Genomic DNA, 26,929 nt, shown 5'->3' with positions numbered 1-26,929 from the left:
TGACAAACCCCGTGCTGCTCACGTGCCTCCTGGCAGCATTCCCAGTGTTTTCCGGTGGGCTTCACGTGGGACAGGCACGGAGGCGGCGGGGTTTGAGCCAGGATATAGAGGGTGCTAAAACTGTACTGATTTAATAAGTAGTTTTTCAAAAAGTACACAACTAAACAAAATTAATTTTAAAATAGGCAATTTTTTAAAATAAGGATTTACGTAACGGGCAATAAATTAAATGTCTGTTCCTTAACTGCAATCTTTTCCTCTCCTCTGTGCTGCCTTATTTGCGTGGGAAAATGTCACTGAAGTAGCGTGTAATTATTCAGATTGCTTTTATTGCCTCCAAGTAAAACTTCTGCCTTGAACAAATGGTGAATAGTCATGTTCTATTTATTTGGTTTTATTTCCCTTAGCATCAAACCACGTACCTGGCCTGCTTTTAGCAGCTTTTTGGACCACGCTATGGCTTGAAAGGTTCAGGGCTGCAGTGCTGTTGTGACAGGGTGGAGTGTCAGGGTGGAAGGGACGGGGCCGTCTGAGGGGAGTCACTGCGATTAATTCTGCTTCCTGAGACCCAAGCTCAGCGTGATTCCAGCAGAATTGCTTGGTTTTCTGCAACAGCTTGAAGCAGGACTCCCAGCTGGCACTCAAAAGGTAGGTCTTGAGCAGGTGTTGGTGTTCCCTCTCGTGAAATGGAATAGCGTTTCCTCTTGTGCGGAAATTTTACAGACATCTGCTATGCCAATGGAAAAAAAGGTGCTTCCATTAAGTGTGGGTGTCCACTACCTTACTGCAAGGTAATTTTTCCTGCAACTGGAGTGACTCTTGTCCTGACCTTTGCCATCTTAGTTTTATGAAAGACATGCTTTTTCAGCAACAGATCAAGAATCCCCTATTTTAAGAGCGTTGAGTTAAAGCCCTCTAAGACCACTGGTGGTAGGATCTCCTCTTCCCTCCCCTTCCTAACCAAAACCACTTGTTCTCAGACGGCTTCCTCTGCCAATTACCCTCTCAGCTATTAGTTCCAGTCACTTTGACACAAGAACACACTCTCTAGTGAAATAAACTCCATTCTCCTCTCTCCCACAATACGACATTTATTACATATATAACACAGTACTAGCAAAACAGGTGACAGACTTTCAATACCCAAGATCACATTTGACATTTTAAAGGGAGGCATTGAGGACAAAGCAGTTAATTTGGGAGATCACACTGGCTCAGAAGAATAAATACCTTTTCTCATTACACATCAGGTATGTTAAGTGTCTTCAAACAGTAGTTTCTTACATATCTTACATGTCACAAATGCGCAAAAAGTTCCATCAACCTCTTTGGGTTGTGTGTTATTTGACAAGTATTGGGCTTATAGTTATTTTAGAGATACTTTGCTTCTCATGAGCTCATCGATGTAGTGGCTTGTCAAGTTTGGAACAAATACAGACAAATCGGCTCTGTGCAGGAAAAAAGTCGAACCATGTTTAAATACAGTAATTTCATGAAAGAAAAAAAAACTCCAACTTGCTTCTAAATCCCCCACTCTTCCCAAAAGCAGTGTTTGTGAAAAATACACTTAAGTATAAGATAGCTTCGAATTAACTACTGTTTGACCTATTTTATGTTAGCTAAAAGCTGTGCTAGCATTTTAGTTTGCTTTGCAAGTTACAGGTGTGAAATGCAGCACCGACAGTTCTACAGCAAAGTGTGGAAATAAATGTCATTGCTTGGTTTTGTGAGGCAGAAGCCTTGGGCAGCACCGGTTTACGCAGTTGTGCATTTGAAGATGATGATAGATTCTGGTAGTACAGGGAAGGAAGCCAGAACAATGACTTTTAGCCTCCAGAGCTTTTACACCGCATTGAGAAATTACTACACACAACTTATCAAAAGGGCTTAGGAAAGATTGTTACTAAACAAACTAATCTATTCGTCTACCTTTTTCCCCCCTTAAACAAGTGAATTTTTCAAACTCATTCACTACACCAAAATTACATAGAACTGAATCGGTGTTCATAGGAGTTACAGTACAACCACCTTTATTGAACCATAGTACAACATCTTAAACCGACTGCAGTCTGGAATATGTAATACATCCTTAGGAGTAACTAGTATAAAAAGTATCAACATCAGTGGTTTGAATATAAAAATTTATTTAAAGTCAAGAGTATGCAACAAATAAAACCTACAGAAAACAGATTTTCCCATCACAATCTGTTGCTTACCAAATAATATTGTGAAAACACATTCCTTCAGTCATTATAAAGTTCTTAAAATACAAAAGAAATTAAATTTTGTAAGAAAGTCTAGTAGACCAGAGACTGTTTCTTCCAGGATGTTTTGTAGAAGCAAGGCTATCCTTCAATACATTCCACGCCATCCTCCTCCACCCATACTGCCTTGCCCATAGTATCCTCCACTATTTCCACTGCCACGACCTGCAAACAATTGACACAAGGTCACGCATACATACCTTAAAAAAAGAAAAGATGTGATGGGTAATACATAACAGTTAGTTGAAGATGACTCAACTTACACTAAAACAACAATACTTAGCACTAGTTTTCTTAGACAAGCATTTGCTGCAACAGCAAAATGCATAAACCCCCAAGTTATTTACAGTTTAAATTAAACCACTACCCCTCCTTCCCTTTCTCCCAGCAAAAATACTCCACAGCACACAAAACCCACCGCCCTCCCCAGTCATCCATCAGAAGACGGATGCAGCAACATTTTCATGAAATACATTTAATACAGAACTGTTACTTACTATATCCGCCCAAGCCATCGGGAGTTCCGTATCCGCCACTGTAATTGCTACCCATTCCCATTCTACCAACAGAGCCGTAACCTTGATCTGAAAAGCAGGAAGGGCATCGTTACAAGCCGGGAACTCATTAGCCTCAGCAAAGCATCAGCTAAGTCTGGAATTGATACGTACCCATTCCATCCCTGCCATAGCCTCCCATTCCAGAGCCACCTCCAGCAGTCGAATTCAGGAATAGTTCAATATATCGATGCTCTGCAGAAAACAAAAAAGCCTTACTTTGTATTTTGTTTCAGGCACCAGAAGCACAGAGATACTAAAGCAAAAGAAAACACCCAACTTACAAGTTAACAGTTAAAAGTGAGTCTGAAATGTGATAAATGGCAGAAGTCTTACGGTTTGTGTATTTACTGCACAGCAACTGAAGTTAAATGCTGTTGAACCCCTTATATGCCCTGCTAAAGCCTGGTCGATGAAAGCTTCAAGTGAACACGACACTCACGCATGTGATTTTTATCCTTAGACATGGCAGCTACTGCATCCTCATGTGTTACGAATTCCACATCTGCCTCTCCTGTGGCTCTTCCATCTGCCCCAATATCAATGTGAACTCTTATAGGATTCAATGGTGAGAAGAACTAAGAATAAAAACAACAAGAAATAAGTCACATTAATGCAGAATTCAAGCCAGGCACCTTTCCTCCCCCCCATCCCAGCGGTCAGTGGAGCACTACATTAACTTCATCTCATCCTACCACACAAATTTACTGATTTCCAGAGTATTACTTAGTGATAGCGGACCTTCAACATTAGGTCGATCTACACCTACAATCTATTATTATTTACCCAACTCGAAGAGCTGCAGCTAGAGTTTGAGGAGCTTTCTTTAAAGGCAAAGATACAAACAAAAATTCCTGCCCACACACATTGCTTTAAGCAACAAGTTCTAACATGATGCCATCCTGGAAAAGGAAAACAATTATTTTGTTTCTGAAGAAGCAGAGCCAAATAGATTTCTCAAAGCAAGGACATATTTATGGAATGCAAAAAAGCTGTCAGTCAGACTGCTCAGAGATACAGCAATCTTTCTGACTAACAGCCTTTCTACCAAACAGTATGTGCAAACGAGCCTTTGGTGTACTACTGAAGTACTACTCATCAACTTGCAATAACGTACTCTCAATCAAAGCCTGAAGTCTGGCCCTTGTTCTTGAAGAGTCTTTAGACTAAAGAAAACAAACTGATAGAAGAAAATATAGCTCAATTTCAAAGAAAACAAACAAAAATCAAAGCCAAAAAGAGCACAAGCTTAAGACTGGTGTTCCATATATATAACATATAGGTGCAAATAATAAAGATGGAGCCCTCCCGTAGAGAGGCTATGTTTAAACTAGACCTTACACCCCAGGAAAACTTTCCCCCGCTACAACTACCACATCTGTATCTGACACAAGAATGTACTTCCAAAATCCGGCAGATGCACTTTTATCTGCCAGCCTGATCTCTTACGAGTAACATAATACTGTCCCCTCCAGCTGAACACAGCTCCCTACACTCTTCCCACACTCTCCCTCCAAAAATAAGTCTCAGGTCAACTAACAAATGTACAAACTACAATCAGAGTTTCACATCTGCTATTGCTCTTTTACAAAACTATTAATCTTCAATTAAGCTTAAACAAACTTCTGAAAGCCTTAAAATGAGGATATTGATTGCAACAACTGCTCTCTTTCCCCAGTACACCTTTTATGGAAATGAAAGAGCAAAGAGTACAGAGATTAATGTTAAATATAGTCTGGCTGACCACTTCAGTAATCCTACCTCAGACATTACCTTTATGAAAGCTCATTTACTTTGTAAAACATAAAGGGCTGTGACTTTAGTTAGCAGATGAGTTTGAGCTATCAATCACTTGTTTGAGAACTTCAACTGAGTTTGGAATAGCAAAGACAAGAACATGGAAACTCTTGTCATTAGAAAGCTTTTTTCCCCCACTGTACTTACATTTGCAATATCATTTTCTGTTGCTCGAAAAGGCAGTCCTCTCATGTGAACAAAGTGACCGCCACCATGGAAACCAGACCCGGCATCTCCACCATAGCCATGTCCTCCCATGCCTATTAAAAAACCCAAAATGAACAAAACCACACACCTGTAAGATCATCATGAAAAGCCAGAAAAGTCACTGATGCTTTCCTGAAAGCACTCACTTTATGCCACTGAACGCAAGATGTTTACACCTCCTGTCTATCAACCCAAACACCTAATCGGAAGATAGCCTAAGCAATATATTTACATTTTCCTGAGATTCCCCAATCCCCCCTTTTTAACAAAACCTTCTTTCTTTACTAACGAAGAAAGCATGATTTCTGTCTTGGAAATACTATGTCTTACAACTCAAATAATATAAAAATCTTTTTAAACAAACTATTAAAAAAAATTGGTTTTTACCTCTCCCATCTCTCATTCTGTCATCATAGCCATCATTTCCATAGCCATAGTTATTATAGCCACCATAATCATCAAAGCCACCATATCCTGTGCAACGGAGAGAAGGAAAGGAATGATTACATTATTATTCAAAATTCACAGAGCAACGCACGAGTCAATTTTTCAGTCTTTGGGCACCCAGAAGTTTGCAACCAGCCTCTACAGACTGTTAAACCTGGTTTTCTGAACAGAGTACAAATGTAAGTTTCCTTTTATACAGTAAAAGGACTGAAACATGCAAGTGAGATCAAATTCTGTTGAAAATACAGTTTCCTTACTAATTCCATTAATCTTAAATAGTAAGCCACGTTTTCCGATCCATTACAAGTACAAATTTTTTTGAGAAGCATGTCAAACCTAATGAGTACTGCAGCTACTGCCATTTCTTTATTTCTTGACAAAGACGTCAGAAACATGAAACTGACAACAGAACCTCCATTCATTAGGTAAACATACCACCGTCATATCCACCACCTCCTCGACGCATTCTGTCATACATACTTCCACGCCCAGCTCCATAATAACCCCCTCTTCCTCCTAATGGTCTATCATATGGTCCAGGTCGTTGTTGTCCCATCATTCTTCTTGGCATGTCACAGAATCCTCTGATTTCGCTCTTACTACTTTTGAAGATTTCAATATATCTAATAAAAGAGGATTTTTAAGGTACCAGTAAGAATACATGCATAAGCTGTCTGAATATTATAAAAGGCCATACTACATTTTCTATAACTAAACATACAATCCAATAGAAGTGACTAGAGATACCATACAACTTAAGTTTCTCCTCAAAACCGTAAGAATCTTAAGTGTATAAAAAGAACACAACAAAACACTTTACAGTGGCAAAAATTACTATGTGAAAATTCTAGCTGTACAAATTAAGCATAAAACATGTCTTTCCAGTATGAGAAACATACTGTTGAAAAACAATGTCTAGCTATAGTAGCATTTATCACAAATTACCCTACGCAAGAACGATTGAAACAATGTTCTGAGTTTAGCAAACTACCCAGAGCAATACTGTCTCCCCCACCCCCCAAATCTACTGTATTTCCCAAGTTAACGTAGGATCAGTTATAAAAATTCTTAAAAACACCCAGTTCCATATAATGGTCCCCAACCCCCCCAAAAGCATTACTGACCCACAACCCCCAAAAATAAAGATTTAACACCATCCCAAACTCTCCATCCCCACCTGTGCCCTATTCTTTCCTTGTGTTTCCCCAGAGCATTTTCTGCTATCTCCTTTGAAGCAAACTGCACGAAGGCCTCCCCTGTGCTTCTCCCCTGGTAGTCCAGCGTCAATGTTATCCCATTTGGCACGATTTCCAACCCTTTAACCCAAGGACAAATAACCCCATCAAGGGGAACAGTGTTAAAGGCTGAAACATTCCCATCTGTAGCAAATACTTAAAGCATATCTAAACAACAACAACGAAAAAGAAAACCACCTTGTTTCCCCCATCACCCAACAATACAAGCCAATAATCTTTCATTAAACATTTATGGATTTAGCCATACTACTTTTCCATTTAAACTATGCAAAAATACAACCACCTAAGTTACATGAAGAAAATATAACTACTGATTAAGCAATTTAACTGATCCAAATACTAACATTCAGGTTATCCCAATATGCATAATATGTCTACCACCTCGACAAAATTAGATACATACTGTGTTTTACTACATCTACGGTTATTTGTACTTCATTTACAGGGCATAATTCGTACTTAAGATATATTTTAACACAATCCCTCCCATCCATCCCGTTAACAGCTACTACAAATTAAAATGTGCAAAACATTGTGTAAAAGATACAAGAAAACTCAAGTCACTACACTTTGACTATACTAGAGGTACCTTGGAAAAACTGAACAATCTCTTCTTTGCTGCAACCAAACGGCAGGCCTCGAAGTCGTACCACTGTTCCATCATTAGTTGTATCATTTGGCCCATTGTGTTTTCCACTCCAGTCCATCTTTTATTTAAATCAAAGCCTACAATAAAAAAAAAGGAAAAATTTTGAGATTCCATATATGCCTAAGTCCCTCCCCTCAAAAGAAGTCTGGTGGGTTTTCTTCAGATAACTAGTGTAACGGATAATTAGCTTTATTTCTGTTACATATTTAAAATTGTACTTTATCACATCTAATAGCACGCATACACCTAGAACCCCCCATAACTTTGATAGGGAACAGGCCGCGTAGAGAGGTCAGCACGTGGGTAGGCACAGCACATAAAGCTCATTATTTACTCAGTACATTCAACACCCACCCTAGACGGGGTTTTTTTCGTTATTTTCTTTTTTTTTTTTAATGCGTGACAGTTGAAGGAAGAATAAGAACCACGCAACGGTTCCCGCGTGGGAACACAAGGCCTTCCTTTGTCTGCACACAGAGCGCCCCGGGCCACGCTCCCAGTTGTTTTTTTGTGGGGGGGTTGGGTTTTTTTATTTGTTTTCTTCCTCTGAAAACCCCGCCAACGCCTTACCTCGAATTACCAGGGCCGAGGACCCTCAGGATCACCTTGAGGGGCAGCGGGCCGCGACCGCCCGGGCCTCAAGGCGGGCCCCGCGCATCGAGACCCCGACGGGGAAGGGGGGCTGGCGGTAATGGCGGGGGGGTGTCTATGCGTGTACCGGCAGCGCCCCCACAACGCGCCACCCATCCGCCGAGCCGCGTCAGCGAGGGAACCGCCATCAGCGCCCGTCCCTCCGACCCGCGGCCCTGACCCGCCACTCACTCCCCGGCGCCATTTACCGCGCCTTCCCGGGGCGGTCCCCCCCGTCTCCCGCCCGGCTCCCCACCGCGCCCCACTGCCACCTCTCCGCCTCGATGGAGCCGCCCAGCCTCCTCCCGCCCAATCTCAGCCCCCTCCAGGGAGCTCCTCTCCACCGCCGGCCGCTCTCCTGGCCCCGCCGCCGCCCTCTCCTCCACCACTCAAAATGGCGGCCGCGCTCGGGAACGAGGCTCCGCTGAGAGGCCGCCGCACCGCCCACCCCTCCCCCCTCCGCGCCCTCCCCCGGGAGAGCGGGCGCCCGCGGCCGCCGCAGGCGTGCAGCCACCCCGACATCGCGACGAGGGGTGGAGAGGCCCGCCCGCCTCAGGGCCCGAGCCCCTGCAGCTATCGCCATCCTGCCTGCGGGCACCTCGCTCTCGCTCCCCGCGTCCCCTCTCCCCTTTTCCACTCACCGGGAGACCCTCACACACCCTTCAACGTGTCCCGGCGGGAGCTTCTGCCGGGAAGAACGGAAGGAAGGAACCGCCTCCTCACTCCCAACCGGCCGGCGGGCTCGCAACCTACGCAACGCAGATGGGCAGAATGGCGTCCCAGCCGCGCAACTATCGCGATAGCCACGCCACTCTCCTACAGCCCCGGCTGGGCGGCACCCGCGCACGCGCACCTCCAGCGAGCGGCGGCGAGGGCGCACGCGCAGCGCGGCGGACGGGGAGTTCCCGCCAATTCCTGTCAGGACTCCGCTGGAGGGGGGGAGGGAGCGGGGCGCATGTGTACTGGGCCTGCCTTTGCTTGGCGCCAAGCGGGCGTGGAGGTCGGTCGTTCGTTAACGGCTGCCCGGCATTGCCTTACGTAGGCTGATCGTGCCCTCGAGTCTGTGTCGTTGTCTGGCTGCCTCGGCTTAGAAGGGAGGAAGGATGGGGGGTTTTGTCCGCTGTGGGCGCACGCAGTGTCTGCCCGCCTCTCCGCGGCTCCGCTGCTGTGGGAAACCCGCGGCAGGCCGGGGATGGGGACAGGCCTTGCACAGCTCCTGCCTTCAGACAAAATGGGCCGGGCGCTGTGGTGGAAGGGCCTTCACAGCGTCCTGGAGCCGGTAGAAGCGATTCAAGAAGGGGGTTAAAATAATTCTAAACAGGCTGGGTGCTGGGGGCGTAGAAGCGGGCTCGAGTCCTTGCACGTCCTCGAAAGTGACGGGATGGGGGGGCCGATGGCTCCTCCTGCCGTTAGGGAAACATTAACCTGGGGTTCGGCTGTCGTTTGGGGATAAAACAGGTTAGAAAGTGCCTTGCAGAAAACAGTTCAAGACTAAACAGGCACAAACGACAATGCAAGTTCCGATTTTTACGGTTGATGCCTTTACAAACCGGCCATTTTCTGGAAATCCTGCGGCAGTTTGTCTGCTTGAAAATGTAAGTTAAAACCCAGCCATTTTAACAGGGACTGCAATTGCATTTACCATTCTGTACTTGATCTGAGCGCTCAGCACTGCATTAGACTTTGCTTCCTTTCCTTGGGAATTCTGCTTGCGGGCGTTGTTTGCTGATGCTGCAGAATACAGAGAAGTTAGCATAGGTGTATGCTTTTTCCATCAGAATACAAGATACGCTTTGTATTTTTTGTGTGGTTTTTTATTTTCATTTTTTAAAGGAATATAGTGGGTTTATTTTGAGTTAAGTCAAAAAGAAATGGCTTAATTTCTTAAGCCAATGGATTCAGAATGAAGCCTCTGAAAGGAAATGCAATAACATAGAATCAGTACTCAGTAGTTTTTGAATGACATGTTAAAGTGTCAGTTTTGGTGTGGGTTTTTTGTGGTACACCCCTCCCCCTTTTTTTTTTCTATGGAAGGAAAGAGGAGGAGTATAGACTTGTGTCTGAGTATTTCAGTTTTAGTGTGTCAAGTTCAGCTTTTGCCAAGCTTAAACAGCCAGTTTTCCTTCAAAGTTGCATGGTAGTTTTAGTGCAATTGACAGTAGTCATCCTCCTCATCAAGGTGTTATGAACAGTTCGTACTATTTAGTACATTGTTGACAATTTCTACCAAAACCTAAAGTCTATTAGAAATTTATAGGTCTTATATTATTTGTATAGTAACAATTGATGAAAATTTTAAGTATGAAAATATATGTAGAGTGGTCAATGGCGATAGCTTGTACTGGCAATATGAATGCTTTCTAAATGTTCCTAAGCCTATCCGAGTCTCATACAGTATAGCTGATCAACTGAGTATGATTGAGAACATCTCACTTCAGAGGTATTTTTGGCCCCTAAAATCTAAATACTCCCTCTCAGAACAAACTTACTTTAAAGCTATAAGCTTTTAACCGCATTTTTATATTAGTTTTACTTTATTGCATTAATGTATTCTGAGGGCAACTTACTTGCACGTTGCCTTTGGAGCGCTGAGATTTTAGTTTTTTCTGCAGTACCTGGGACGAGAAGCTTTAGTGTCAAAGTGGAGATCCAGTTAAAGCAGAGATTCTAATGCATAATTTTACTCTAAGATCCAGGAAAGTATGGTGCAGCTAGTAGCAGTATTTCTGTTCTCTCTTCCCTTCAGAGTCTCAGCAGATGCTTTACAAAAACCGTTAGGAGTAATGCAAGAATGGCAAAACAAGCCCTTTCTGTTTCAGAAGTGCCACAGGATGGCAGTATTTCAATAAAGTTCTATTATTTTTAATAACCTATTGGTTTGTCTTTATTCTGGTTTAGTATCTTTAGAGTAATTGACAGTCAGAACTATTTCCCTGGAATAAAGGAGAAGCGCTTGTCACTGTAAAATGTTAGAATGTTGTTCCATTGTATAGAATTCACTGTGCAAGTACAGGTCTATGATACACATCAGTAATTGTTTCATATCTGTAGTATGGGATCGTTGTCTGAAAAGGATTATAGTTATTAAGGGAAATAAGTAAAGTTAGCAGGGCAAATTTTTATCTATCAGAGGTTGAACCTGACCAGGTCCACTCAGTACTTTGCTTCGTTTGCATTTGAGTATTTTAAAGACCAGATTCTCAAACCTGGCCAGTCAGCGTAATTGTGGGAGAGAGCAATGGAACAAGGGTAAAGTAGAATTTTACACCATCGCTACAACTCCTGTATCCTGGGGTCAATGTTCACTGGTTTAAATCTGCAGGCAGTTAGAGCTGAATGAAAAGCTCCAGCTTTTTCAGTTTATCTCCTCTCAGCTTCTTGCTGGCATGGATTTTTCAGAGTTATAACAAGAGAGTTGTCGTTATTTTTAGATCATGTTGATAATGACTTCTCAGTGTGACTTTAATAATGGCTTTAAAAAAAGATTTGTGTTTGTGGAAAGACTGAATTTAATTTTGTTGGTGATTTTATTTTCCTTGTATTCCAAGAATTTCTAAACTAATAGGACAAATACTAGAAATGCCCATGTATCACAGTGATTGTGACAAACTAGATATCACATTTTATGCTTACAGTTTTTTTACTCTCAGAAAGTATTTTGAACTAAAAATGAACCCGTGTTTTATTATAATAGCAAATGACTGTATTTATTTGACAGAAATTTGATTCTGTGGTTTTTGGCCTGCTTTTAATTGGATTTGTTGTTTCATCATTAGGACTTGGATGAAGATTTGCACCAAAAAATTGCAACAGAAATGAACCTTTCAGAAACTGCTTTCATCAGAAAACTGCACCCTGAAGATGACTTTACCAAAAGTAAGTGGTTCTGTTTACCCACCAAAATCTCTTACATGGGAATAGGAAGGCATTGTGGGTGCATTTATAAGGAACAGTGCTAAGACAGCCAAAGCAAAATCTTGGAGTTATGATCTTACTTAAGATAATAATGAGCCTTTTGCACATGGATTCTTTAAAGCATTTGTGCTGCATATCAGATTCATTTTATAATATACAAACATTTATTCATAAATTAGACCATTTGTTTTAGTGTCTTTTACTAAATCAGCAACTTGTATGTAGAAAATCTCCTAAAAAAGCTGTGCAAAGGTCCTTCAATTAATACTTCCGTTACTACTAATAATCTCCTGAGATAATTTCTTATTATACAAGCAGAAGAATAGAGATGGAACGCGCTTATTCTATATGCACAAGACGGCAAAGTGAGTAGAATCTGACTTGGCTCTTCAGGAAATCATCACTAGGGTAACTGTTAGCTATTATTTGGGTTTGTCACAAAGTCTCGTAAGCTGTCTGTGGAGTAAATACTGGAAAACACAGGTTTCCAATAAAATTGGGAAATCCGAAGTTGCTCAAAGCAAAGGCATTAGGCTGCTCATTTGATTAGTTTGAATGAAGGGACTTCACTAGTGTTCTTTGGTAGGCCACATATATACGATGGTAGGAGAAATGGAGATACACTAGACAAGATAGAAAATGTCAGGCAGAGTCCTGTCGAATTTGCTTTGTGGATTAGTTTTCAGCTGAATCAGTTTGCCGGATCTGCTCACTTTGCAGTTGTGTGATGGCATGAGCCAAAGGGCTGGAACACCAGTAGCCTGGAGTTAGATTCCAGGTTAAGGTATCATGTTGGCGTGTCCTTGCTTTGATACAACATAGTGGAAGAGAGAGATGAACAGCTTTGGGGTTGTTGGCTGTCTAAAAGAGGCCCTAGAACAGTATGCAAAGAAACTGTTCTTTATCATTTGATTGTTTGTTCAGGGTGTGGGATTTTGTACAGTCTCTTTAATTAAGAGGATTTTCTTAAAGCAATAACTATCATCACTTACTCCTATTGTTAATAAATTGGAATTTGTTTTAGGGTTACACTAATTGCTTGAATCAAGAAGTGATAATACTTTTCGTTTTTCATGTTAACATTTTTCATGTTAACACCTTGCCAATATGTGTAATACATTTATTTCTTTTCAAGTCATCCGTATCTGACAGTACATAAAATGCCACCTTCTGTCTCATTAAGGGTCTTTTGATATTAATGGGACTGTAGTTTGTGACATCAGACCCACACAGCTGCAGAAGAGGTGCACAATTTTTTCAAAGGAATGTAGTCACTGAGCTACACGTGTTAATGTGTGTATTGGGGGGTGGTGGGAGCGAAAGGAGACCAGGAACATCAGAATGTCATTTATGAGACTATCATCTGCTTCTGAAACATAAATTGTTGTGATAAGGGCTCCTGGACAAATGTTTCTGCATGAGTATGAGTTTGTGATCAGTGCCTTTCATTTAATTTTAATTTTTAAAAATATACATTATTTTAGGGATACATTGATTTATGAGAGTACAAAATGCCTTCTCAGTCTGAGTACAGCTGTATGTCTCAAGCATGCAGGCAGGTGTTGTGGGTCACAGAATTTGTCTGTCTCTGGTCAGTCATGGCTGACTGTTTCCTCCTGCTTTCAGCCACAGTTTCCACTTGGGAGAGTGCATTTAACACCGCAGGGCAGGCTCACAGCTGGGTTCTATGTCTGCCCTGTCTCGGAGCACTTCTCTGCCTTGTCCATTAGTTTCACCCACTATGTTTTTTTTGGGATTGTATTTATTTTCATTAGATAGGGCACTCTGACTTTAATGCACCAATTTTTTGCAGGGGAAATGACAAGACTTGTTTGTTTGTTTGTTTTTTAAATATTGTTCATTTCTTTTGCACCTTTTAGTTATGTTTGTATGGTAATTATTCGCTTGAAATATATTTTCATAAGCATTATCTTAAATGTCATGGTGCAAGAGCTCTGCAGAACCACATATAGTGCACTTGGGTTCCAATTTTTTTAAACAACAAATGGAAATATGATTTCTAGTGAAACAAAGTGTTAGTGTACATTAGAGGCTTTTACCAGACTTCACTGATGGCTTAAGCAAAATAATTCATAATTGACCTAGCTCTGATACAGATTCCATTATACCAACAAAACTATCTTTAACCCCTGAAGGCTCACCCAAACTGCAAGTGTATAGAGATCATGACTGGGATTTTGCAGGATTCCGTAATACACAAGGACATGGAAGCTTTATCTTCTAAATTCTGTAGATTACCACAAATACCACAAAAATCACCACTAGCAAGTATGCCTATGATTAATAAAGTGAATATATATCTTTCTCTCAAGCTATTACAAATTATTATCAGTGACCAATAGGATAGCAAGAACCAATAGTAGCAGCAAGAAGTATATATATAATATTACAGGTTACTACAAACTTATTGCTAGTCAGTAATCAAACTTGCCAATAATATAACAGTAGATATACTTATGATAGACTACTTACATGTATATATGTGGTACCAAGACATTAAATAGATTCCAGTGGGGAGGACAAACAGATTCCAGAAGGGGACCCAGCCATCCCAGAAATGGGAGGACAAACCAAACTGAGCCCAGAAGTGGGCCCGGAGGGGGACCAGTAAAATAACAGAGTCTCACTTCAAAGGTGATCTGTGTCTGAGTTTGGAGTTAGCCACGTGTCCCCGGCAAGGGTCCATGATCTTGTAGAAGGTTTCTGCAGACCTGTTAGGGAAAGGGAGAAATATATGCAGCACAGAAAGTTCTCGAAGAGAGAAGCTCCATTTTGAGTAAAAATTAAATAATGTTTATGTCATAGACGCACAAGAGAATGTAGGACACCACCACTTCAAGAAGCCAGTAGATGCTGTTAATTTCTATTTTTCACCTGGAACAGCCTATAGATGGTGATGTTTTCTGGTTTTCCCAGACCAATTTTTATTTTCGCAGACTGTTACAGTTCTTTCAGTTAGAACAGCCAGTGGAAGTTACTGGTTCTTACTTTGTCAAGATGTTTTCCCCCTTTTCCAGACTTTTTTTCACCTTTTCAGGTGATAAGTTGCTGGTAGAGTTTGTTGGTTTTGTTCTTCTAACAGTATCTCGGCATGTTTCCGGTTTCCAGCTACCCAGCCAGCTACGCTTCACAAGGCTGCTTCTGCTTTACAGGCCTAGTTCCCAGGCCACCAGGCATTTCTACTCTGCAGCTCCTTTGCTTTTTTAACAGTGGCTTTCCTCTGTTAGTAGTAGACTCTTGTTGTTGACCTGTCTCAAAAACAACAGCTATTCCAAAAATCAGTACAAAATAGGTTCCTAAAAGTGTGTTTAAGACCAACACTGATTATAACATGCATTTTGATTAACTGAAATGTCATCGCTCTGCGTAAAGTTTTGAGATAAATTGAAAAAATAGACTTCTTCCACTTCGTAACATTAATAAACTTTATTTTTAAGGTTCCTGCTTTGGACTCAGATGGTTCACCCCAGCCAATGAAGTTCCTCTCTGTGGTCATGCTACGCTTGCATCAGCTGCCGTGTTGTTTCATGTACAAAGTACCTTTACAAGCTATTTATTACTATATAATTTTTAGGAAATTTACTTGTAATTGAGAAGATCTCTATTTTCTACAACAAAGACAATTCAATATTCAGAACAGTTAGAGAACACACATGGAGATACCTTAGGTATCTTTTACAACTGCTCTGTAATTACAAGGTTGTAGCCTGATGCCTACACTTGGATTCTGATGCCCTACTATTACTCTTGTTTAAGAAAAGTGCTAAATATGCAAATGTCATCTGGGAGAGGTACAGTAGAATTTGACAAATAGGGAATATTGCTCTTTCTGTTAAAAGGAAATTCCCATTCGTTCTAGGAATGTGCAGGAAAGATTCACTGGCAATTACTGTGTTTATTAGCCTCAGCATATTATTTATTGAGTTGCGAAATATATCTTAGAATACAGATTTACTGTAGTTATTATACTTCAGCTGCATAACTGACTTTTTCTGCATATACTGAGCTACTCTAAGAGCTATGATAATTTAGGCTCAAATTCTTATGTTTGATAACATTGCAGTGTTCTCTCTCTAGAAAATACAAATTCAGTTCTCACATTTGTGACGCTGAGTGCGGAATTAAAAGCCAGACAAGTGGAAGATCATATTGTCCTGGATTTGCCACTTTACATAACGTACCCCCAGGTCAGTCAAAATTTTATTCATTAAAGGCTTCCAAGGAAGCTGTGTCTTTATGTTTGTATGTGTATCTATCTATCTATAGTTGGATAGATAAGTACATGTATATGTTCTATTTTTTACAGTGTGGTTTTGTGTTTTGTTTTTCTTCAGGTACTTAAAGAAGTAGAAGAATTAATAAAGGTAAAAAAAGAATCTATATGTGGTCTTAGAACCACATTTATAATAGCTATACTTATTTTTATATATTAAAATGGCTGAAAAGCGGCAACATGGCATTGCTTGATCTACTCCTGAACTTGAAACACTAAACTTTAAAGGTCTGAGTCATGCAGTTCAGGAAATGGAATTCTCCACAATGCTGGAGTTGAACTTTTGTCTCCCACTACTATTGCCTGGAGTGTCAGTGTTTATTTCAGTGCATTTTTAGACTATTGCATGCATATGAGGGCAATCTAGTGTCCTTGCCCTCTTCTTCTAGGTCCCTGAATTTCTTTCCAAGTTGTCATATACAGAGCTCTTAGCACCTACCCATGTCCATTCATGCACTTTTCTTGATTTACTTTTCTTGATTGCATGTACTTGAGGGCTGCATGAAAGACCTTGTATAAGTCCTGTTCTAGCAGGGAATTTGTTCAACAAAAATGTTAAGGAAATAATACTTCATATTCAAATGATGAGTTTTTCTTTGTGTCCTTTATCTTTTCCACCAGGCAGCTGTTGGTGACATGATTGTTCAAGATCTCCGTTATTCTCCTGACACAAAGAAACTCTTAGTCCGCCTCAGTGATGCTTATGACAGGTGTCTAATACTTTTTTTTTTAAATCAAGTGTGCAGAAACTGAGTCTGCTTGTTTAGCCTCTATTCCTTACATACTGTGCTCTTTTATCTTATTTTAAAAAAGATGGAGGTTAACAACTCTAATTGAAACTCCTGTGTTAAAGAGTTATTTTATCTTCTCAGATGAGCTTATTGAACCTGCAAAGCTGCATAAGATCAATCTGAAATCTGTCTCCAAGAAAAGAGGGTGTAGGAAACAGTTTTAATGATAGTGCATTTTCCCCATCCATCTAAGTAAAAGAAAAAAAGTAACCTAGCAGGAAATTAGGAGTTTTGCTTCTCAAATGAAGAACTAATAGTTGCATAGATGTAGAGGTCTGCTTGAGTGAGACAGGGCACATTGACAGAAGCTGTGGATTCTTGTTCCCATTTGACTGTAATCTTACACATATTTAACAGCATCATAAGTAGCTTTATCAAGGAAATTCTAATTCAAATTATTTCAAAGCATTTGTTAATCTCAGAGAGCTGGGTTTCATTGTTAAGTCAAGTATGATATATCCAATATTTGGATATATATTGCCAAAACACAAATTCTTTAATCAGGCCAAATTACTATATACAACTTTCCTTCAAGTTTGGCCTAACTAATGTTTAAAGACTGGGCTAGTGGGGATATAGAAGTGTTTTCATCTGAGTACTTACTATTTTTACTCTTTCAGACTTTACTTTGTAGGGAGGTATCTGCAACTTCACAGACTTGAGACTGTTGTAGAGGGCTTTAGAATCCAGTGAAGATCTGAATGGTGTTAGTTGTTTGCTTGCTCTGAAAGAAGGTGGAGTGCTTACTCTTTGCATTTTGTAGTGATGAAGTAGTTCTTTCAATGATTAAAATCTTGAAACAGAAGCATGCATTTTGGTAGCAAATATTCCAGGATGCTCTGTTTTCAGAAATAAATAAGAAATGCGTGGCTTGAACTTTTTTCTCTGCTTACTTGGAGTGTATTCAATTTAGGCTAGTCTTCTGTCAAATGACATTGGGAGGACGATGCTAGGAATCTTGTCTCCTCCTAACATTTTACCATGGCTGTTTCGGGATTGTAAAGAAGATGATTTTGTAGTTTTCTGTTTCTTTTCAATACTTAAATTAATGTAAAATGAAGAATATGGGCTATTAAAAATCTATAATTATATTCAAGGTCTGTGTTGGAAAAACTGCAAGTGAGTGCTCAGAGCTTTTTGTCAGCTGAAAAGACGGGAAAGGTGAAAGGACTCATACTCACTCTTAAGGGAAATTCCAGTGGAAAACATAAAGGTCATGATTTTTACTCCAGATACTTTGCACCTTGGTATGGAATTCTGGAAGACCCTGTTACAGGTATGTGTGTGATAAGTGACTCTTGTTTCAGTTCAATTAAAAGTTTCTTACTAAACTTCACGAATCTGGTTTTGTACTTTGGAATCTTTCTTCTGAATTACTGTTTTATATGGACTGCGAGAGTGTGCTCATTAAACTGAAAACTTTCATGGCTGGCGACAACTCATTCAGAAAAAAACAGCTTCTTGCTGTCATCAGGCCTGATATTCGTGTGTCTTTTGCAGATCTTTTCCCTGAAGTATTCCAATTAGAGAAAAGCAAGAGACTAGTTTGGTATTGCATGAGTATTGCAGTAGAAGTTCATATCCACTTCTGTTGGTGTTCTGTGGGGTTTTTTTGCACTTCAGCTGAGATCTCTTCTAGTTTCATGGTACTTGTTAAGGATATTCTCAGACCTATGAATAATGTGAACTCAGCTAGTTGTACATTTTGGGGCAGGAAGGCTAATTCTCTGCCCATTCCTTTGGTGTTCCTCTTAGTAGGCGTGGTGATGATTGCTGCACAATGATGTTACTTGCTTAGGTGCCAGTTAGTCAGGTGAGAATTTGGTCAAAGATGCTCATTAAATGTTTTGCTAAATAAAAAGAAAACTAACTGTCTTGGAATAATGATAGTTATTCAGCACTCCTAGCAGAAAGAAAGGTGTACAAAGAAATAAAAGCCATGTATTTCAGTTATTTTTTAAGCTTTCAGTCCTGCTTTCCTGATAAAGCCAGGGACAGAGTCTGGTAGATATATCTATACCAGAGCTCATTCCTTAACATTTCTGGGAAGACTAGTATTGATATGTACGAAAAGCTAAAAGTTTCCTGAATATCTGAGATTTTTCTAGGCTTGTTCTAGCTTACTGTTGCTTGTCTTCCATCTTTGTTTCCTTTCTTTTGTAGAAATAAATCTTTTTATTGGATTGCTGAAGTATACTTCCAACAGTGTGATAGCTTGCTATTATATTTCTTTTGTAATGATTTCTTAATAATGCTAGATGCCCTGGTGTCCTTGAGCCCTGATAATTGTAGTTACTTTACTGTAGGGTTTCCAGCAGAGTGTCTTTGCCCCTAGCTGCTAATGTAGACTGAAGCAGCGTTTCTAGCTATGAATCTGAGAAATCATCCTAAGTTTTTAAGCCATCTGCCAGCCAGGAAACAAGAAATTGTTCTTTTAGCTTTCAGAAGCTGTGGTGAGACCTGAAAGATCTCCTTGAGTTACATCCAGATACCTACCAGCATTCAACACTGAAAAAAACAGATTTTGCTGTGATAACTGTTAGGAGAGGAAATGCTTTTGTTTTACACAGCGACTTCTATCCACTTGTTCCTTACTCTTAAAAAATATCCAAAAGTCTGTTCAGATTTTTGATGGGTAGCTGTTCATGTTTCATTGAATAACATCATCTTTAGATGAATGGTATTTCGAACTTAATGTTTTGAGATTATTAGGAAACTTCATTTTTGGTGAGCAAATGAGTACTTTGGCTCAAGTATTTTAGTTGGTACTATTTGTTATTCTTACCAATTGTGTCTAATCACGAAGCCCTCACCTGTACAAAATTTCCGTTGAAGCCAGAGGATGATGAAGTAATACTGCTTTATTGTAAATATAAATGAAATGTTAAAACTTTAGTTCTGTCTGCTTTGTAAACTCTTAGGTATTTTTGCCCTAGACACGTGTGGCACTTGATTTTGTATTTTTATGGCATTTACATTTTGAACGTGCTTGCTCAATAAAGTAGTGATTATAATTTAATTCTGTACTTTGTTCTCCAATTTCTTTTAAGGATCTGCCCATGCTGTTTTAAGCAGCTACTGGTCAGAGCAGCTGGGGAAGAAAGAAATGCTTGGTAAGAGAAACTGTTTTCTTGCAAGGCTGCCCATTTATGTAAAAGCTGCTCGCTAAAAAAGAAAAAGTTGTGTTATTATTACAATCCAAGCTGTAGCAATAACTCCCTATACATTTTCACAATATTAATAGAATGTTATGTAATATTTTGCGTGTGAGGTAATCTTTAAGAAATTAATTACTTTCCTGTCCACCGTGACACATCATGCCTGCAGGGAGTTTGAAGTCTCAGGTTTCTGGATCGTAATGCTCTGCAGTTAGTTTTTGATCTCAGCTTTTGGAATTTAGTTCTCATGACCTTTCATCATAACTCAAGCTTGGTGAACTTCAGATGGTGTTGGTTTTGTGTTTTGATGGAATTTTACTTTACTTCTTACTCGTAATGGTTTGGTCTTTGGGTATTGTGAAAAGGTACTGATATTTTCTTTCACTCATGATGCATACTTTTCAGTAGAATTTGGACAGTATTTTCCTTTCCACTCGTGTCTATTAAGATGAGATTGAAAAAAGTCATATGATTTCTGCCTGATTTTGGAATTTTCTTCAGAATTGCACCAGATTAATCCCTTCAGTATCTTCTTTAGGAAACTTAGGGTTTAGAATAACTAGTGTTGGTATAGCTAGATGTATTAGAAGAAGATAATGTATTTTAATGTTTAGATTCTACTTATAGAATGTGCTTTATGGTACAGGTTTTCTGGTTTCTGTTATATCTGTGTATTTAGATATGGAGATCAGTTTTCCTTAGGATGATGATCTTTTACATGGCAGCAAGAAAGAATATAGGAAAGAATAGTCACTTACATTACAAGAACAGAAAGAATGTGACTGATGTTAAAAAAATTGAGAATGGGGACAAGATACATGGGCATTGGCAAATTTTATTTGTTTGTAATTTATTTGCAGTTTTACTTTTAAATGAAAACTTCTTTTGTGGTAGAAATCATACAAAACAGGTTTAAAGAGAACAAGCTCATTTGACGTCTGATCAACAGACGTCTCTATGTATGTTTATGAGAAATAGCTGTTCCTTACATGCACGTAATGGAGGGGTATCAGGTAGTACTGGGGCGAATTCTATTACTAATGAGATTATTTAGAAAAGATGGCTGTCAATCAAGAAGATTCCATATCACCAAAGATTAATAAATAAGAGCATCTTTTGACTTTTTAGAAACCTTTGCGGTAGGTTCTGTAATATCCGATACCTTTTATTGCAAGAATAAAGGAAGATTTTTCTTCCATAAAATGAAAGATCTGTTAGTTCCAAAATAGATCAGATATGAAATAATATAAAAATGAGGAACATTAAATCCATTGTCAGATCTCTCTGGGTATTGTGACCTCTAGGAGGTCAGCTGCATCTCTGCTGAAGTATCAGACATAATTTCCTGTGTTTGGGTTCTCTTCCTACTTTTATTAGACCAAATTGTCAAACAGTAACCACCCCCATCAACTACAAAGAGAATTTTCCAGTCTTTTTACAAGGTGAAATACTTTATGGTCTTTCTTGAAACTATGTAAATTTCCTTGAATTTAAGCTGAGTGTTAAATCAGAGTTCAGTATGAGTCTTTGCCTTTTTTTTGTTTGAAGAGTCTCTGCAATATTTAAAAAAATATAATCTCTCATATCAGATGTATAGACTTTCATAATTGCTAATGAATGCAATTTTTAGCAACTGTCTCTGTATCCAGCCCTTCACATAGTTTTCACATTTCTAAGATAACATTTATAAGCGTGCATAAGGAATTCAATATAACCACAAAGATTATAGAGGCCTTTCCAAATTATTGTGAAGAGAAGGGGCTTTATCCAACTCAATTCTTAATCTCAGGTGAAGCCAGGAGAATCTTTCTGTACCTATTTACTTCGGACAACTGTATTAATTTGTGGGGACATTTTGGCTCTTGTCACTGCTTTTAACTTCTCTGATTCCTTCCCAGTACAGAACAGGTTTATAGCATTTGAGGTGTTGTGTTTTGGGGGTTTTCTCAGGGGTGGGGACAGGACACCAACCAACCAACCAAAACCCAAACCTTGCTTTGATGACTGTAAGATCATACTTTCAGAAATTTTGCCAGGATTTCTTTCAATACAAAGTCTGTCCCATCTTCTAACTTTTCAGTCTCCTCACTTGCCTTTTTTTTTTTTTGTGTGTATGTGTGTGAAGAAGTTGCTTTATTCAGGTAGAATAAATCTACTTGTATTTAAGTTTCTGCTAATTTGAATTCTCGTGAAGTGAAGAGTTTTGCAGAGTTGTAATTGCAGCTTTCCTTGTTCCCAGGTAATCTCAACATATAGATTGACCACATCAGATTTATACACAAGTGTAACGTTTCTGCCAAAGGCGAGGTGTTTCCCTCCATCAATTACCAGATTTATCCATCTTCTTTCGTAGAACAAAAAAAAAATCGGAATCTTAACTTCACTTCAGCTAAGGATCAAGTGCTTCTTTTATCAATCCTTTTATAGGGTTTAGAAATTCAACCAAAATAATAGTGATTTCTAAAAAAAATATTTTTGCAAGAGTGGCATTTGTTCCTGAGTTGATGTCATTACAACGTCATGAAGAAAATACATTACTCCGCAAATTCTATAAGCAGTGATCACTTAAATACATCTGGCCTGCTAAGAACCTCCTCAAAACAGCAGGTTAATATTAGTGCAAGGCCACTGGCTGCCTTGTGAATGCGTGTATGGTTCTGTGATGTCAGCATGCTCAGTCTCACAGTCCTTGTACCTACTCTTAAACTTTCCTCTGTGTCAGTTTAGTCACAGGAATTCAGGGCACTGTGAATTCAGCTGTTATGTATTATTTCTACAGATCAGAATGTACATATTTGTTTTTATACAAAAAGGTATAAAATGTATATGTAGTATGAGATATTCCTAGTAAATACAGAGATGGAATGGACATGCAACAACTTTGTGATCCGAAAGGCGAGTGCACATCAGAGATGCTTGAATGTCTCTGGAGATATTGCTATTAAATGAAATCCTCTAGTCATTGAAATGTTCCATGCAGGTCCGTTTACTTTCAGACATAATATGAAAATGCTTCTATGTGAGAGAAAGAAAGAATCAAGTATTATTTTCATATAAGCTTGGGTAAAATTTTCTTTTGTGTTTGGTTTTTTTTTTTTTCTTCCTTTCTTCTACTTTGGAGGTTTCCTAAAAATAAAATAAAATGGACCAGTACCAAAACAGTCTCATTAATCTTGCCATGAAACAGACAGCACTGGTTCCACATTTAAAAAAAGAAAAAAACCAAACCCAAACAAACCCAACCACTTGGCAATAGTAATTGATCAACTTTAGCATGTTCTGGATCTTTAAGTGTGCAAAATATTCCAGTTGAAGGCAGTACTCCATAGATTGATGTTGTTCTGACGAGTTAAAAACAATAACTGGTAGTTCCATAAATGGAAAAGAACAGAAAGTATTGAAATCACTCTTTCTATAGCTCCTGTTTCCACTGCTTTGGAGTGTTTGCTTTGTCTGAGAATCTAATATCCAGTTATAAGGAAGAGGTTTCTTGTCAGCTGTGGCTGAGAAATTGTTTTAAAGCATCCATTATATGTGCCATCTCTTAGAGATTCTATGCTCTGTTGGGATCTGAATACAATCTCTGCCCAATTTACAAATTGTGGGTTTGTGAGGAAAAACATGCCCTTTGGCTTTGAACAACTTTTGTAGTAGTTGTAAATCCATTGAGTAAGGACACTGTGAACATTAATGCCTCATCATCCATTTACAGCCTTTTACAAAAACACCACTATGTGAAACTCAAACTTTTGCTAAATGCCATCTGAACCAGATCATTTTCTGATCAAGTAGTCCTGCAACTAAAACTGGACTACCGAAACAAGTCTACAGACTCAACATGTTAAGTGAGCATTATCGTCCTACTTGTATATGACTAAACATATTAGGCAAAAGTTTAGTTTTGTAATTATTTACAAGTGGAAGGCCATTTCTACTTAAACTTTGTCCAGCTGTATTAAACAATATATTCAGGATTACATAAATCAATATATTTTCCTGTCTATGTAAGAATTTGGTCTCAGTTTGTGACAACGGAAGCAGCGTCTATGTTTCTTTGTAGACTTTTTCCACTGTCTGAGTTTTATTTACCACTAGCTAAATACATTCTTCAAACCTAGTATCTACTTCAGATATTCAATACCAGTAAAGCGATTCTTTATTCTCATGCAGATAATAGTCGATGTTCTTCCTTCTTACCTACAGAAACTCTCTAGCCCATGAATGGGAGAATTCAAGGCTTCTTTAGATATACAAAGGAAACTTGGTCGGCTACATCACAGCAAACTGTCCTTCACCACTTGTATTAACTAGCATCTTTGTCAGACTCAATAGACAAGTTCTGGTCTGAGATACACCCTCAACTGATCTTCATCCATAAAGACAATTCATCCAGGGTGTCCCTGGTACAGTGCTTGTCCTGGTGCTGCTTGCTTGCTGGAGACAGAGGCATCATTTCCCTGAGTTTTCATGGATTTCTAAATAATTTCTGACAGATAATAGTTTTTTAACTGTGGATTCTTTTTTCCATTTAGCTTTTCAATGTTCCCGCCGTGGAGGAGAGTTGAAGATTTCACTGCGTAATGATGGAAGAGTTGACATTGCGGGGCAAATTGCTATTGTATTAAAAGGAAACCTGACTCTCTGAAGAAATTGATGCTAACAATTTCATCTCCCACACCTTCAGATTATTCATATTATGCTGATTAGAGCTCTAGGCAGTGAATCACCGCTGTCTTCACAAGTCTTTGATTACATATTGTCCATCTTAAAAAATCGGTTGAAAATGCTCACTTCCAATCTTCAAGATCCTTGGTATTGTTTCCTTCACTTTCATCTTGCCACTTCATATGTACACTGACCTCAAACTGTCCAAGAACAGCTATCTTGTTTTTCTGCTTTTAAATTATTCTTTTCTATATTTCCAAATTCTACGTTAAAAGCCATTCCTGCTTCCTGGATTGAATTGTAAATTTTTCTGATTGATAAAATAGTCAAACTTTTTCCATATTCAGTCATTCTCCATGAAATCTGACTACAGTCCTTTAAAAAAATAATAATCTTTTCTCCACCATATATTGAAGTGTTGCTCATATGATCATAAATTTTCTTCAATTATAATATGAAAAAAAATATAGATGGTTTAGAAATGTGCTTTATAATTCACTTTTATGAACAGTATTTTTCAAAGATGAATGGTGTTGCAGTGGCTTGTAGTACTGCTGCTTAGTCAATATTTTTACTTAAAGTTTTAGAAGAAAGACTTAAGAGATTGACATAGTGATGCACGTAAAACTAGTTAAAATCTGAAAGAAAACTTTCTTGGTTACAGCAGTGTCATTTACTTTTCAAAGACTGAAGATCTGCTCCTGAATTAAAAGCTTCTCCTGAAATTTTCTTCATGAAGTGTACTGCTTCAGCTTTTGTCACTTTTTCCTTTAGTGTTCTCGTCTTTCCCTGGATTTATTAGCAATATTGAACTGTTTCATTTACTCTAGCTAAAACTTTGAAACTTTGTTTTCCCTTTCAAGTTGCTTTTGTCCTAAGCTTTGCTTTAGTTCTTTTTCTTTGCAATTTCAGGATGAAGTATTTTAGACTCAAAGACATTTTGATACTGTAGGCACAGCTGGATGTCAGCCCATTATAAATGATGAGGAATTTAGTTGTGCCAAGTTCTCGTATTTCCAGTTATTTTGAATTTTATCATGGCTTGTAACTGCCATCTTACTTAAGCCCGAGTATCTGGAGGCAAGTACCAATGTGAGAATCCTAGGATTCATTTGAAAGAATAGTTTCTAGCTCCTGCTGCTACATGGAACATATAAAAAATATAATTTAAATGCACTACAAAGCTCAAGAGCTAGGTGACAAGAAAAATGAATCTCCCAAAGGAAATGCATGTTCTTCTTCCGTATTCAATCTTGCTGAAGTTTGTGGACCTGAAATGTTGTTTATAAATATGGACTCATCACCAGATGCAAGACATGGCTATGGAGGCAGCTTCATAGCAATGTTGCAGTGGCATATTTAGCAGCCACCTTGGCTTTGCCTTCTCACAAAGCAAGAAAAAAGATCCAGTGACCTGGATCATCTTGAGCAGCAAAACTGCAATCTTGTTTTCCTGCATTTGCTATTTCCTACAGGCTTATGCAAAGAGTGAATCTAGCCCAGTCCGTAATTTGAGATGTTTTGGAAAAAAACACCAGCTTCCTTCAGAATATAAATTAACTTAAGAAGCAATTACTGTTCACCCATTCACATTTAACAAACAGACAGTACATTTTTTTTTTTCTCAAGGGGACTAATAATGAACAAAACCCAGTAAATTTGAAATATACTTGCTATCTGAATTTCCTGACCAAACCAGTATCTTTGCTGCTTAATGCATTTTTTTATGGTTTACTACTACTTAGTCTTTATTTCTGTTCAGGATAGAAAAATCACCAGAGCTCAGGTGGGAGACTATGCAGTAATGTGTTTGTAATCAACAGATTAGTTAATCAACCATGATTTATTAATGATGAATTAATTATACCTGATTGTGCAGTTCTGCTGCCTAAATGGAGCTTTAAAGGAGTTATTTTATTAATCATCATTGTGCTAATTGCAGACACTTACAGAAGGATTGCTAATTAAACATGCAACCATATGCAAAACAAGCAAGGCTGCTGAGAGTGGCAAGAAAAAGAGCACTCATTTTATGAGTAGCAACTTTATTCTCATGAAATACTGCGTAGTTGACCTGCTGATCCTAATTACTCACTACGTCTTATTTTAATACATTGCACATTTTAAGTCAACAGCAAAGGAAGTGAATTGTTGTGACAAATTTTGTCCATCTCTCCTTGTGTGAACTTCAAATAAAATTACCTAGAATTTGTGTGGCCTTCTTTCATGTTTTCATGCAAAGGATTTACTTGTTGGTTTTATTGGGTATATATAGTTGATCTAACTTAACAGTCTTAACTTT

General features: G+C 38.8%; 2 protein-coding genes across 7 annotated transcripts; one reads left to right on the top strand and one right to left on the bottom strand.

Moving 5' to 3' along the window:
* Positions 1–2,003: 2,003 nt before the first annotated feature.
* Positions 2,004–8,598, bottom strand: HNRNPH3 (heterogeneous nuclear ribonucleoprotein H3). 5 transcript variants are annotated; one of them, XM_063337946.1, is made up of 10 exons: positions 8,446–8,598; positions 7,115–7,251; positions 6,447–6,585; positions 5,750–5,892; positions 5,210–5,296; positions 4,763–4,875; positions 3,261–3,396; positions 2,933–3,013; positions 2,762–2,848; positions 2,004–2,429 (listed from the first exon to the last, which is right to left on the bottom strand). In XM_063337946.1, the coding sequence occupies exons 2-10, from the start codon at positions 7,230–7,232 to the stop codon at positions 2,353–2,355; spliced, it is 981 nt and encodes a 326-aa protein (XP_063194016.1). In that variant the 5' UTR covers positions 7,233–7,251; positions 8,446–8,598; the 3' UTR covers positions 2,004–2,352. The 5 variants fall into 5 exon arrangements, with proteins under 5 accessions (XP_063194016.1, XP_063194017.1, XP_063194014.1 ...); XM_063337947.1 differs by having other exon boundaries at positions 2,004–2,464; positions 5,705–5,892; positions 8,446–8,597; XM_063337944.1 differs by having other exon boundaries at positions 5,705–5,892; positions 8,446–8,597.
* Positions 8,599–8,666: 68 nt separating this feature from the next.
* PBLD (phenazine biosynthesis like protein domain containing) lies at positions 8,667–26,839 on the top strand. Of its 2 annotated transcripts, XM_063337950.1 has the most exons (10): positions 8,667–8,721; positions 9,263–9,399; positions 11,581–11,680; positions 15,178–15,276; positions 15,818–15,927; positions 16,075–16,104; positions 16,635–16,723; positions 17,902–18,080; positions 19,855–19,917; positions 24,495–26,839. In XM_063337950.1, the coding sequence occupies exons 2-10, from the start codon at positions 9,316–9,318 to the stop codon at positions 24,605–24,607; spliced, it is 867 nt and encodes a 288-aa protein (XP_063194020.1). In that variant the 5' UTR covers positions 8,667–8,721; positions 9,263–9,315; the 3' UTR covers positions 24,608–26,839. The 2 variants fall into 2 exon arrangements, with proteins under 2 accessions (XP_063194020.1, XP_063194021.1); XM_063337951.1 differs by lacking the exons at positions 8,667–8,721; positions 15,178–15,276 and having other exon boundaries at positions 8,832–9,399.
* Positions 26,840–26,929: the final 90 nt, after the last annotated feature.

Source organism: Chroicocephalus ridibundus, chromosome 6 (assembly GCF_963924245.1).
Source record: "Chroicocephalus ridibundus chromosome 6, bChrRid1.1, whole genome shotgun sequence".
In the NCBI taxonomy this organism is placed as follows: Eukaryota; Metazoa; Chordata; class Aves; order Charadriiformes; family Laridae; genus Chroicocephalus; species Chroicocephalus ridibundus.
The sequence above is the reverse complement of the archived record's forward strand: the minus strand, read 5'-3'. Positions and strand labels throughout refer to the sequence as shown.

Excerpts from the sequence above, each read along its gene's own strand:
- PBLD (XM_063337950.1), top strand. The coding sequence starts at position 9,316 with ATGCAAGTTCCGATTTTTACGGTTGATGCCTTTACAAACCGGCCATTT. Across the intron at positions 16,105-16,634 it reads AAGTAGAAGAATTAATAAAG|GCAGCTGTTGGTGACATGAT; the intron begins GTAAAAAAAGAA and ends CTTTTCCACCAG. Across the intron at positions 16,724-17,901 it reads CTCAGTGATGCTTATGACAG|GTCTGTGTTGGAAAAACTGC; the intron begins GTGTCTAATACT and ends ATTATATTCAAG.
- HNRNPH3 (XM_063337944.1), bottom strand. The coding sequence starts at position 7,232 with ATGGACTGGAGTGGAAAACACAATGGGCCAAATGATACAACTAATGAT. Across the intron at positions 5,297-5,704 it reads AGGTGGTGGATATGACGGTG|GATATGGTGGCTTTGATGAT; the intron begins GTATGTTTACCT and ends TCCGTTGCACAG. Across the intron at positions 4,876-5,209 it reads CAGAATGAGAGATGGGAGAG|GCATGGGAGGACATGGCTAT; the intron begins GTAAAAACCAAT and ends GTTTTTTAATAG.